General features: G+C 42.7%; 1 protein-coding gene across 1 annotated transcript; it reads right to left on the bottom strand.

Annotated features, from left to right (window-relative positions):
- Positions 1 to 2422: 2422 nt before the first annotated feature.
- On the bottom strand, positions 2423 to 9955 carry map6d1 (MAP6 domain containing 1). Its single transcript, XM_078263611.1, has 3 exons — positions 8935 to 9955; positions 7552 to 7879; positions 2423 to 3152 (listed from the first exon to the last, which is right to left on the bottom strand). The coding sequence occupies exons 1-3, from the start codon at positions 9468 to 9470 to the stop codon at positions 3075 to 3077; spliced, it is 942 nt and encodes a 313-aa protein (XP_078119737.1). The 5' UTR covers positions 9471 to 9955; the 3' UTR covers positions 2423 to 3074.
- Positions 9956 to 11476: the final 1521 nt, after the last annotated feature.

Below are 11476 nucleotides of genomic sequence, written 5' to 3'. Positions count from 1 at the left end.
TGTCCATTCCAGCACCATATGTATATTCTCTTGTGCCTATGTTTTACACTGGCAGTTGTGACGGCCTCAGCTTTCGAGATCCTGAGCGTATCAGTTTCTCTCATTGAATTGACCGTCACAACTGTGCTCTGAAGCCACAACTTCTCCATAACAGAAAGCATGGCAGAGGCACCTTCATCAAGGTGGAGATGGCCATACTTGCTGCTGCCTCCAGCTTACTTTTCCCCACAAAACAGTCCCCTCAGTCAGCTGATGGTGAAGCTAACTAACCAGGCTCCCATCAGCACTAGTTCGTAACACAGCAGAACAAAACTAATTATGAATCATTCAAAAGACCAATATTTCGAACATTAGAGAACGCAAACAACGTAGACTAAATTGTTATTTGACACATTATCTTCATACTGTCAGAGATACGAAGAAGAGACGGATCCTGACTAAATACAGGCTCAGTGACCACCAACTGGGTCAAACAGAGATACACTTCCTCCTCCACTGGGAAAAACTATCTTCACTAAGAGAATTACACCTTGGAAAAATAGCCAAAAAAATAAAACTTCCCAAAGTTAACACCAGAAAAGAAGCTGGAAGTTCTCCTAGGAAAAGGGACAGCGCTCCACTGACAGCTAAACATGTATCTGCCTGCCACAAGCTGAGGGACTCACCACCACTTTAGGATCCCAAAATAACAGATTTGTTTAGTAGCCTATTATATAGTAATTATATTATACAAAAACTAACTGTTGTAATGTAATTGTTTTGCAATATAGTGTGTTGTATCCTGATCAGTACAATGTAGTATATATGTGACATATTTAATATATGACATGTAGGCTATGACTTTGAGAGAGAGAGTACCGCCGCTGTCTGAACACTCCTGTTTTCTGAACGACAGTTTAAACATCGACGTACTATGTGAAGGCATTTCATCATCTGCTGTCTTAGTTTTTTTCGTCTTCTCTGAGGTGATTTTCGACCGTTTTCGACGCACTTCTTTCGACATTTTGAGCTACCGCGGAGAGCACGTCACGTGAGGATTCTGAACGAATCACGTTGTCAGAAATTGGCATCAGCCAATGAGATTGCGCATTTTGAGTTCAATCCCCCCCCTTTTACTTTCACGATTGGTTGCTGATAAAAAGGAAATGACCATATTTGGATCCGACAGAATTGCACAGGAGAGAGCCAAGGGGGTAAGCTTCGCTTCGGAGCTCGAATCTCCTATGGCGCCATTTTGATGCTACAAAGCGATCACCTCCCGTTAGCATTCCATTGACTGCCATTCATTTTGACGTCACTTTGACAGCGAATAACTTTACATCTGAAGCGTTTAAAGACTTTATTTGTCCATTGTTTATTTCTAAAGAAACATGACAATGTATAAAAGGCTCCATTACCTTGTACCTCACGTTATGGCTCCATAGCAGACGTTTTTCTAAAAATAGGCTAACGATTGTGTCATAACCACACAACTTATGTTGCATAGTAGAGGAATTACCGTACAGTACAGGAGAAGCTCGCAGGCAGTTTGGACTTCCATTAGCTGTTTAAGTTTAATTACTAATGTTAACTAGCATTTTAGTTAGCAATAATTAGCCTGTCTCCATGTTATCTCCTTACATATACCTACACTCTCCGTCTCTGCTAGATTGGGAATGATTGAGATTTCTCTTGGCACAGCTACCAGAAGACTTACAACTTTCAGACAGGTTGCTCACGTCACATCTACGTCGTCTCTCTCAGTTGGAGGCTGCACAGTAACGCTCAGCCATCACCGGAAAAGTGCTTCTAATATCCTTCACTGGTCTCCGTCCAGAGCAACGGGATCTGTTGGTCCATTCTTATATAAGGTCTATGGAGAGAGCTTTCCAACGATATATGTGATGACAGGGTGCAGACAGCGATCGCGGAGCAGCGTGATGATTTAGAACACCAACTTTTGTTGAATTTAGGAGAAATCTACCGACGCAAACAAACAGACAGTGTAGTAAAATAAAGACCTAAATGTGTATTTTTTGTGACTTTATTTCACCACAAGTCTGAAAGAAAACATGTTATTGAAGACAAATAGCCCAAAATCTCAAAATTGACCAGTGCAAATGTTTTTGCCTGCCGTGTCTGCCTTAAAGGCAGAAATCTCAATTTGAGTGTACCGACCCTTGAGCACTGACTATAAAGAGAACATAAGTATCCTGTTATTACCCTAATTACTTTGCATTTAACTCAAACTGTAATTTTTATTGTTCAAGTATGAGACAAAATGTTCATCTACTTTCACATTAACCTGAACTTAGGTATCATAGTGGTTAATTGCAATCAGTACTCAATTCAGAGAATCCTCAAAATGACTAATAACGCCCACAGCTGTGTGATACTATAAAAGAAAAACTGCAGAGAAAAATAGCCATCTCATAGAACGTGCTAAGAACCTAATATTCTTTTATTGTAATTTCACTTACATTATATATTTATTTGTCTTTAACAATAGATTTACAAAATAATAGACCAAACAATACTTACGTGAAATAGTAAACTAATTGAATACTGAGCAAATAAATAACTTACTTTCTAGCAGATTTCAAGCAGAACACCAAAGGGCAATATAGTACTCTAAGCATACACACTTAATGACAAACCAGTTCATTCATTATTGGAGCAGACTCAACATTATGTACAATAAAAGGACAAATGAGCAGGTGCACACACACACACACACACACACACACACACACACACACACACACACACACAAACTCACACATACAAACACAGAGCAGCCAGTTTCTTGCACATTGCAAAAGCAAAACAAAAAAGCTAGTTTTAAAACTGTTTAGTTACATGCATATTCATTTCCATAGCAACAAGGGCAGGAAGGAGTGTAAAAGGAGGGGGCGCTATCTACCTCTCTTCACTTGGGATACTGACGCTGCAGCTCCACAGGCTTCACAACAATATACATTCCCTCGCATAGATTATTGTGTTGTGGAATGGACTTCATTGAAACATCATTCTCCTGTTGATCCCTAAAAACTGAAACCGCTCTTTAGTGGAATGGTTGGAAATCGGAGCAGCTGTCAGATGTTGAAGACCCTGGGCCCGCTTTGAAAGACAGCAGAAGAGTTTGGAGGGAACTTGGTCCTCACCAGATGTTCCTGAGAGGGGGGGGATGAGAGAGAGCGAGAGAGAGAGAGAGAGAGAGAAACAAAGAAAACATCAGCTTTTAAGGTGATCAGTGAGATTAAACCAGAGAGGGCAGCAGCTGTGGTGCTCACACTGAACCCATGAAATAAGAGGAGACTGGTTTTGGCTGTGCCGTCAAGAAGCATCAGGTCTGCTGTCAGAGCGCTGGCAGCCTGGACTGTGTTGCTATTTCCTGCTTAGTGCTGTCCTGTTCTGCTGATGGCAGCGGTTCTCAAAGCCTGACCAGACTCTATCTGGGCTGTAGCGAATAAACAAAGTCGCCCATATTATATTCTTTCTAGCAATTATTGGATCTGTCAATGAAAATGGGCCAGGCTATTTCAATTTACTTAGACACTGTGGCTGTGGACTGGGGCAGCTTATATCAGACAATCACAGCGCATGTCTTTGGAGAGATTGACGGCTTGCTGTCCCAGCAGCTCTTTGAATTTGACTATACAGCGCTGTGGGTGGCAGAGAAAGCAGTTCATGTTGTTCAGCAAGTCATATTGGTGTGTGAGTGTATCCACCTCCCACACACGCACGCACACACACACACACACACACACACACACACACACACACAAAAATAGACTCCGGCTTTTCTGCTCTGTGTAGCAGCCAGGTCTACCTCTCTCCCGAATTAGATTGGTGCCAAAGAAGACTGCAACCCCGGTGCAACATCGCACTTTAACAGATAATCCATCAAATGGTGCTCACTAACACCCCCCCCCCCCCTTCTCTCTCTCCCTCTCACATACTCTATCACCTATCTATCACACGCTGCATCTCATTCCTCTTTCCTCATTTTTTTCCTGAGCTTTGTCTCTTTTCCCTTAACCTTCTTTTGCCTTTCCCCGGCTCTTAATGCAATCCTCTCCTCCCTGCCAGAGTTGTGCCAGCTTGGCACAGGACTCTCCCTCTTTAGTCCCGGGCAGCGTGGGAAAAGGGAAGAGGTCCGAGTGAAAGACAATGGGAGAGAAAAACAAGGAGAAATCCTGGCATGGAGATAATGGAGAGAGAGAACAGGGGAGTTAACAGGAATGTGAATGCTAGGCTGCATTGTCCCTGCAGGTTTTCTAACATCTTTATGCAGTTTAAGGCCATTTCCATCCCTCTACTGTGCATCTACTCTATGTTACTGCTATACAAAAATCACAGCAGCACTGCTATACATTGTATTCAGAAGTTAAGCACGGTTGCCCGTGAGCTCTGAGAGTGCAATCTTAAAATCTCGGGGGGCTGCTGTGCCTAAGCTGACTATGTAACAACCAAGAATTTGTCATAACAAGAGTTTCCTGCTGAAGTTATTTGTCATAACAAGAGTTTCCTGCTGAAGTTTCCACTCTGCATGCTAAATGTTTTCCCCATTCAGCAGTTTTGTCTTGCTCATCCCTGACAGACACGCACGCATGCACGCACGCACACACACACACACACACACACACACACACACACACACACACACACACAGGATTATACAGCCCATCCTTGCAAATCTGTTTGCCTTGTGTTGCATTTACCATGCCTGATCCTAACACACATTTCTGTGCTGACAGGGCTGCACTCATTTAAGCCAGACAAGTCAGACAAGTCGAGTTTTAGGTTTAACAGAGGTTCATTCTCTCATCTGACAGCTCACAACCTCGCTGGGATGTTTTAAATCAGGTTTGCGAGTTCAGTGAGTTCAAGAAAACACGTCTCTCTTTCATCATGAAAAACATCAGCCTGTCCTATTCAGCCAATTGTCTGCTGGGTGTCATGAAATTAGAGACAGCTTTTATCTGTTGAGATGGACTTCATGTGTTATATACTGTAGGTGGGGGAGCACACAATTTGACAGATTGATTTGAGCAATAATGAGAATTTCATGGCTGCCTAACTCCCTTATCACAGCGCAGATTTATTCTGATTTCAGCCGTTTATATGGGACTTAACCATTAAATCTTTTAATGAATAAATACAGTCAGTCTATTCTGCTCCAAGCTAAATGAGGGAGCTTGGCCGGCTGGTAATAACAGTTTAGTGCAGTTGTGTATTTTACAGAATGGCATCATAAACTGAGAATGCCCTCAAAGACACATGCCAGCAGAGTGCCATGACCCAGTGTAATGCATACTGGAGTGGGATGTGTAATGGTTGGTCAGACACATCTGCAGGGGGCCGGTGAGTCGATAATGAGTCGGCAGTGAGTGGGCCATCGGGTGGATTATCTAAGATCAACTTGATTTTACTGCCAGGCTGGTTTGTGTCGCACTGGCAGATTGTGGTACAGCTGCATGAAAACTGCACATGTACATGTGGGTGCTTGTGGTCGCGTGTGTATAATATTGACTGCACTGTTCAGTCTCACAGGCGAACATACTGCCAGCAGCACATCCCTTCTTAATGTGCCGTGAACTCTCAATCCAACTGGGCCAGTTTTATTAATAGAGTCTGTGTCCCGCCATTGACATCCCTCACTTTGACCTCCATCACCATCACACAGGATATTGAGAGACATAAGAGCTTTATAGAGCAGTCATTATTCTAAAAGATTATGCAAATAACCACTTATTTTTCTCTCATAAATGAATCACCTTTTTTTTCTAAACCTCTGAAGTTGCAGGACTGAGGGCAGAGATTTTAGAAATACTGAGGTCATAAGTCCAAGTAATGCACCCATAATTAAACTCAAATTTCCTTTGCAAGTATTTGAATTTTCACATTGTGTTCATTTATTTAATTTCACTTACTCAGTTTTATCGTCCGCAGCGTCTTTTTTTTTTTTCAACATGAATGTCTCTGTTCTATATAAAACCACGTATCTCCATGAGCAAAGAAAAACTGGCATGTTTTAAGCCTTGGAACAATGCATTTTTTCAGATAATGCAGTGAGGTTTTTAAATGTTGTTTTTTTTCGCAGAAAAAGTAGGACAATTTGCTCAGCCCATGGAAAAACGCTCAGTAAAATCAGAGACGCATGGTTTTCACTGGCATTTAATTATGCACATTGCCAGAATACAATTATAGATGGGAAATAAGGATTATTTATTTATTTATTAGCCGAAAAAGTAGTCAAATTAAGGCAAATATTTTGATTGTACAAAATACTGGAATCTGTCTACAAAATATCCACTAAAGTAGACTGTAAACTTCCCCCAGGTTCCTTAAACCCCAAAATACCAAGGACCTTAGTCCTCAATGGTATAGCGACAACGCTGCAAATAGAGCTTTTCCCCACAAAAAAACTTTTTCTAACCTTCCCAGATACGTTTCAGTGCGAGATTTTCGGCAACACAGTGTGCAAACAGACAAGCCGCCTGACCCTGCCTAGCCCAGCCCCAGCTCTCCACTGGCAGATGGCAGCGAGGGGTGTGTGTGTGTGTGTGTGTGTGTGTGTGGAAGAGGAATGGCACTTGACCTCTGGAGATTCCCAAAAAGTGTCTCACTTACTGTCACGCAAAACCGCTGCCCTGAGCAGCAGCACCCAGGGAGGGGACAGGGGAGAGGGGGATGTGTCCCTTCACCCAGTTTATCCTACGATAATCTGGAACGACCTGACTGAACTGATGCGTTCGCAGCTTCCTGAGCAAATCCACTATCGTTGTTGTTGTGCTTCAATCAGACATCTGGTTCTTTGTGTGCCCGTCTTTCTGTCTCATTATGTCTGAGAGCACAAATCTGGGACAAAATGTACATTTGTGTGAATATTTGGGTGATTCTTCAACTGTTCTACCCCTGGCCATATCAACTTTTTTTTTAATAGCTCAGTCACGTGAATGTTAAATAAAAAAAACTTTAGCTGTGAATATTTATTGTATTATAGTATATTCTCTAGACCAGAAAAAAAATAAGAATGACTCTTCATAATTTAGACTCCAAATACAAATTAAGATACACATTGATTTCCCTCTAAACGTTAGTAAATGTCAGGAATTATTTATTTTTAGACAGACATCAATACATTTTGTTACCGGTTTATTTTGTTTTCTGATAAAAAGGGACCACACTTGGAAAAAGTACCAATTACATTTTTCTGTTCTCATCAAGCTCTATTCAGGTCAAAGTAATGAGTGTAGCAGCAGAGTGTTACCTAACACAGTACATGGCCTGTTTTAAACAGCTGGGTCACTTTGAGCTGCTTAGGGACAGAATGCTGTATCACTTTTCTAAAATGCTCCAACAGCAACAGGCCACCAGGGAGATGAGAGAAGAGGACTTGCAGGAGGAACATGCTGCAATTTAAACCTGTAGCTCCTCCAATGTGTTTTTTTGTTTTGTAATGTACATTGGATGGCTCCTGCAGCTGAAGGATTGACACCAGCTTTTTCATTTACTATATCATGTAAATACACCATTTGATCGACACTGCTGTCTTGGCAGGCTTACCTCTCCCATGGTTGTTGTACTGAGCTCGGCCCTCTGAGGCGGGACGCTCTGCTGGATGCTGGAGGGGACGGGGGAACTGCCAGGTGGCATGGCAGTGGGGATGGGCTGGGGGACAGCAGAAGGTTGTATGTTGGAGGCAGCAGATGCGATGTTGTGCTCCCCCTGATGCAGCCCAATGGACCTGTGGAGCTCCCCGCTGTAGGCAGCCTGGTAGCTAGTCTCACGCGGGACCTGGGTGGCCTCTGTCCCTGGGCTTGAGTATTGAGCTGGAGGATTTTTCCTCGCACTTTTGGCTGGTCTCACCCCTGTCCATGGCCTGTACTCTTGCCTGGAGGAAGAGAGATGCATCAGGGGGCTGATGGAGGCTCAGAACAGGCAAAAGTGTATCTAAGTGTGACTTAAAGGGGCATTCTACCGACTTGACATGTGAAGATCAGTGTACTTGTCATGGGGAGTGCTTAGCTTGTGAAAACTGTTGTCTTTTAATGTTATCTGGGGGGGGGGGGTCTGTGAAAATAACCCTGATGAGGACATAGACTGGGTTAGAGACTGTGAGGTAGAGTTTAAAAGATGTCAGCATTAACCAGGCAGGGAGGGTCTAATGAAAGATCAATGAAATTGCATTATATGAAGTGTTTGATCCAGTTTTTGGAGCTTGCACAGTGACTAAAACTCCTGATATTTCAGCCTCTGCTTTTTAAAAAATGTGTCTCTAGCAGCTTTAGACACAAAATCACCAAAAATACCCCTTTATTTAACATAGGTTCATTTGGATGGTCCAGACGCCCAATCTACTTGGAGGTCTGGACCAACCAAGGTATCATAAGAAAATCTGAGGGGTTGCAAGATGATTAACAAGATAAGAAACAAATATTTCAAATTATAAGCTTTTTTTTTTTCCTTACTGTCAAGTACTGCGCAGTTTTAGGTCTCTAAACTCTACTAAATTGAGTAAATCTGACATAAATCTTTGGTTGCACTTCTTACAATTCATAGGAACCTACTGTATATGACAGGGGATTGTATCATTGCTTCTTTTTTAAAAGGGTCATAAGCCAAAAAGGTTGGGAATCACTGCTCTAAAACTTCCATATAACCTAAAATAAAATGCAGGACAAAATCTAATAGCCTATTCCTACTTTAGCTCTCTCTTATATTGATATGAAATGTGTAAGAGAATTATTGATGACCCCTGTCTCCATTCAGGCTTCCTGGGTCGACCCTGGAAGTCAATATTAACTATTAAAAAGCATCTAATTAAGCATCAAAGCAGGCATCAGCATATCACCAGCGCGCAGTTCTCCTGACTGCTCCAATAGTCCGATGCAGTGGACAGCGACAGGTGCTGAAACAAGTAGCCTACTAGACGATGCCATGGCCTACCTGTAGGAGCTGGTTTTGCTCTCCTTCATCCAATGCTGCTCCCCGCACCCCTGCCCCCTGCCCCGCTCCTCTCTCTCCCCCGGTGTTGCCTGGCTGTGGTAACCGTTCACCGGGCTGTCCGAAACACTGTCTGCCCTGCTGCCCCCGTTACTAATCCAAGGGAAGTTTTCCTTCCTGGGAATGGGCCAGGGTTTGAAATCCTGCTTGTACTGGGTAACACTGTTGAAAGGCACTCCGGGCGGGTGGTAGTCCTCCCGGGGCTTGTAACTGCCCTCCTTCCGTGCCCTGAAAGATCCTCGGGTCCCCGGGCCATCTTTGGGCGCATGAGTGGCGCCGGCGGCACGCGGTTCCGGGGTCGAGTAGTTATTCCCAGGTGCGCGCTCCGAGGCGGAGACCTGTTTGGTTACGGACCGCACCTCCTGCTCGGCGATGTCCGAGTAGTTCTGGATGGTGAGCGGGACGGAGAGGTCCGATTTGTCGAACTGGTTCCAGAAGCGAGCCAGGCAGCACACTCTGCTGATGCACGGCCAAGCCATACCCCCCCCACCACCACCACCACCCTAACTGTTTGATTTGCGGAGGAGAGGAGAGCGGAAGAAAATCAAACAGAAAAAAGAACAGAAAAAGAAGAGAAAGCGGCAAAAGATCAAAGGTTACATTCAGACATAATATCGCCCTCACTCCACGTCAGTTTGTGAGAAGCTGAGAGAATATAGTGTCCAAGAGTCCATGTCAGCAGCAGAGGAGTGCCAGCAGAGATGAACCGGTCTGTCGGGGACCGTCATTGAAAATTCCTCTCACGTGGTCTGTGATAGTGCCTCCACTATGCAGAGGAATCTGTTGCAAATTATTTTCCGCATCTCCAGCCGGATCCAGAGTGCACGCATCCGATTCCAAAATCAAAGACACGTTGTTGTTGTTATTCTCCTCCAGCCACTTGTGCAATTAAAATCTGGAAAATGTAATCAAATAGTTGTATGGCTTCTAACTTGCCATCACTGATAATACTGTAGTAGGCTACCTTAACTCTTGCCAGCATGAGGGTTACATAATTATGATGCAGCGTCAGTATGCTGTACTGTAGGTGGAACCTAAACGCAATCCATCAAACCGGATAACCCCAGCTGTAGAGTGTGTGGAGAATATTTTTTAAATGGCTCACAACAATTCTCAGGTTACTCTTTGCCATGTGTTGCATTAGCCTGCTTCATTTACATGGAGTTAATGAGGTTTCGATTTTTATTTTTTTTATTTTTATCCAAAGAAGTTAATTGCTCGCTTTAAAATTAGATTCAATTTAAATCAAAACAGCAGTGCACTGTTTACATTGCAGTCTACTGCTATACAATAGGCCCACAGACATTTTGACATGTAGGAAAAGCACAGGTGTGAATAATGAAAGTAGTCATGGCTGAATTCCATTTAGCTGCTTCAGTTTCAGGCTCCTTGCATTGTTCATGCTGGCTCACTGTCACACTGTCACGGCTTACTGGGACACTGGAATAGAACAAACACATAATGTTAGTAAAAACCTGTGCTTTTTTGGGGGCCCTGGGTGGGTTTTCAGCTTTAAGGACCCATCATTTATCATTATTAACTTATTTTTATTAGTATTTTCCTGTTTTTGTCTTTTTAGGATTTTATTATTGTATTGCTTTTTGTGTTTTCTGTTTTTAATACCTGGGTTATTGATTTGTTTTTGTTTTTTATAAATCACTTTGAGCTACATTTCATGTCATAAAAGGTGCAATATAAATACAGTTTATTATCATTATTATTATGACATTAGCCATTGCAGGTCAGCTTATATGGGGCTCATAGCATTATTACCTTTTGGGCCCCGATGTTGTTCCTGGGCTCACAGTTTCCTCATGTAGGTCGGCCTAAGAGTGCAGATTTGGGTTTTCATTGATCTTTTATTGAAAGAGATTGAAACAATGTTTCCTTTTAGTGTTAAAGGAAGATGTAGTGTAACTTTTATAATGGCTTTGACACTAGAGAGTTGACAAAGTAAATATACTGTAACCATAGGGGTGGCATGTATATGTATTGTTTTCAAAGGCATGGACAAGCGACCTATTTTGCTGTTTAGGTAAATGTGATTTTTAGAAAAGTAAAAAAGATGAAAAAAGGTGCACTCCAAAGCTTGGCACTATGACCACCATGTGTCCACTGAGCCACCAAATCATTCTCAACATTATGCCTATCTTTAAGAAGCAAGTGTAGTCTCCCTTTCAGGTGGTATTAGAAATGGCTGAAGAGACTCTGAAGTGCTATGATTCTTCTGAGATAGCTGATTATTTCTCCATAATGGGAGATTGGCAATAAAAACCTTAAAAAAAAATCTGCAGACGAGAAAGCTCTTACTGGCCAAGTTTATGTAAAGAATTCCAGTTGATTACAGTTCAGTGGGAGTGAAATGGTGGGATATGCATTAAGTTGACAGAATGGCACTTGATACACTGAAGACATAGAACTTCCCTCTGTGAGCTGTTCCTAGAGTAGGAAGCAAGATTAGCCTCACACAGGGAGGCAGCACCAC

The sequence above is a fragment of the Sander vitreus genome, chromosome 12, assembly GCF_031162955.1.
Source record: "Sander vitreus isolate 19-12246 chromosome 12, sanVit1, whole genome shotgun sequence".
Lineage (NCBI taxonomy): Eukaryota > Metazoa > Chordata > Actinopteri > Perciformes > Percidae > Sander > Sander vitreus.
The sequence above is the reverse complement of the archived record's forward strand: the minus strand, read 5'-3'. Positions and strand labels throughout refer to the sequence as shown.

Coding starts and splice junctions, on each gene's coding strand:
- map6d1 (XM_078263611.1), bottom strand. CDS start 9,470: ATGGCTTGGCCGTGCATCAGCAGAGTGTGCTGCCTGGCTCGCTTCTGG. Junction 7,880..8,934: donor AGCAAAACCAGCTCCTACAG/GTAGGCCATGGC, acceptor CTCTTCCTCCAG/GCAAGAGTACAGGCCATGGA. Junction 3,153..7,551: donor GTACAACAACCATGGGAGAG/GTAAGCCTGCCA, acceptor CCCCCCTCTCAG/GAACATCTGGTGAGGACCAA.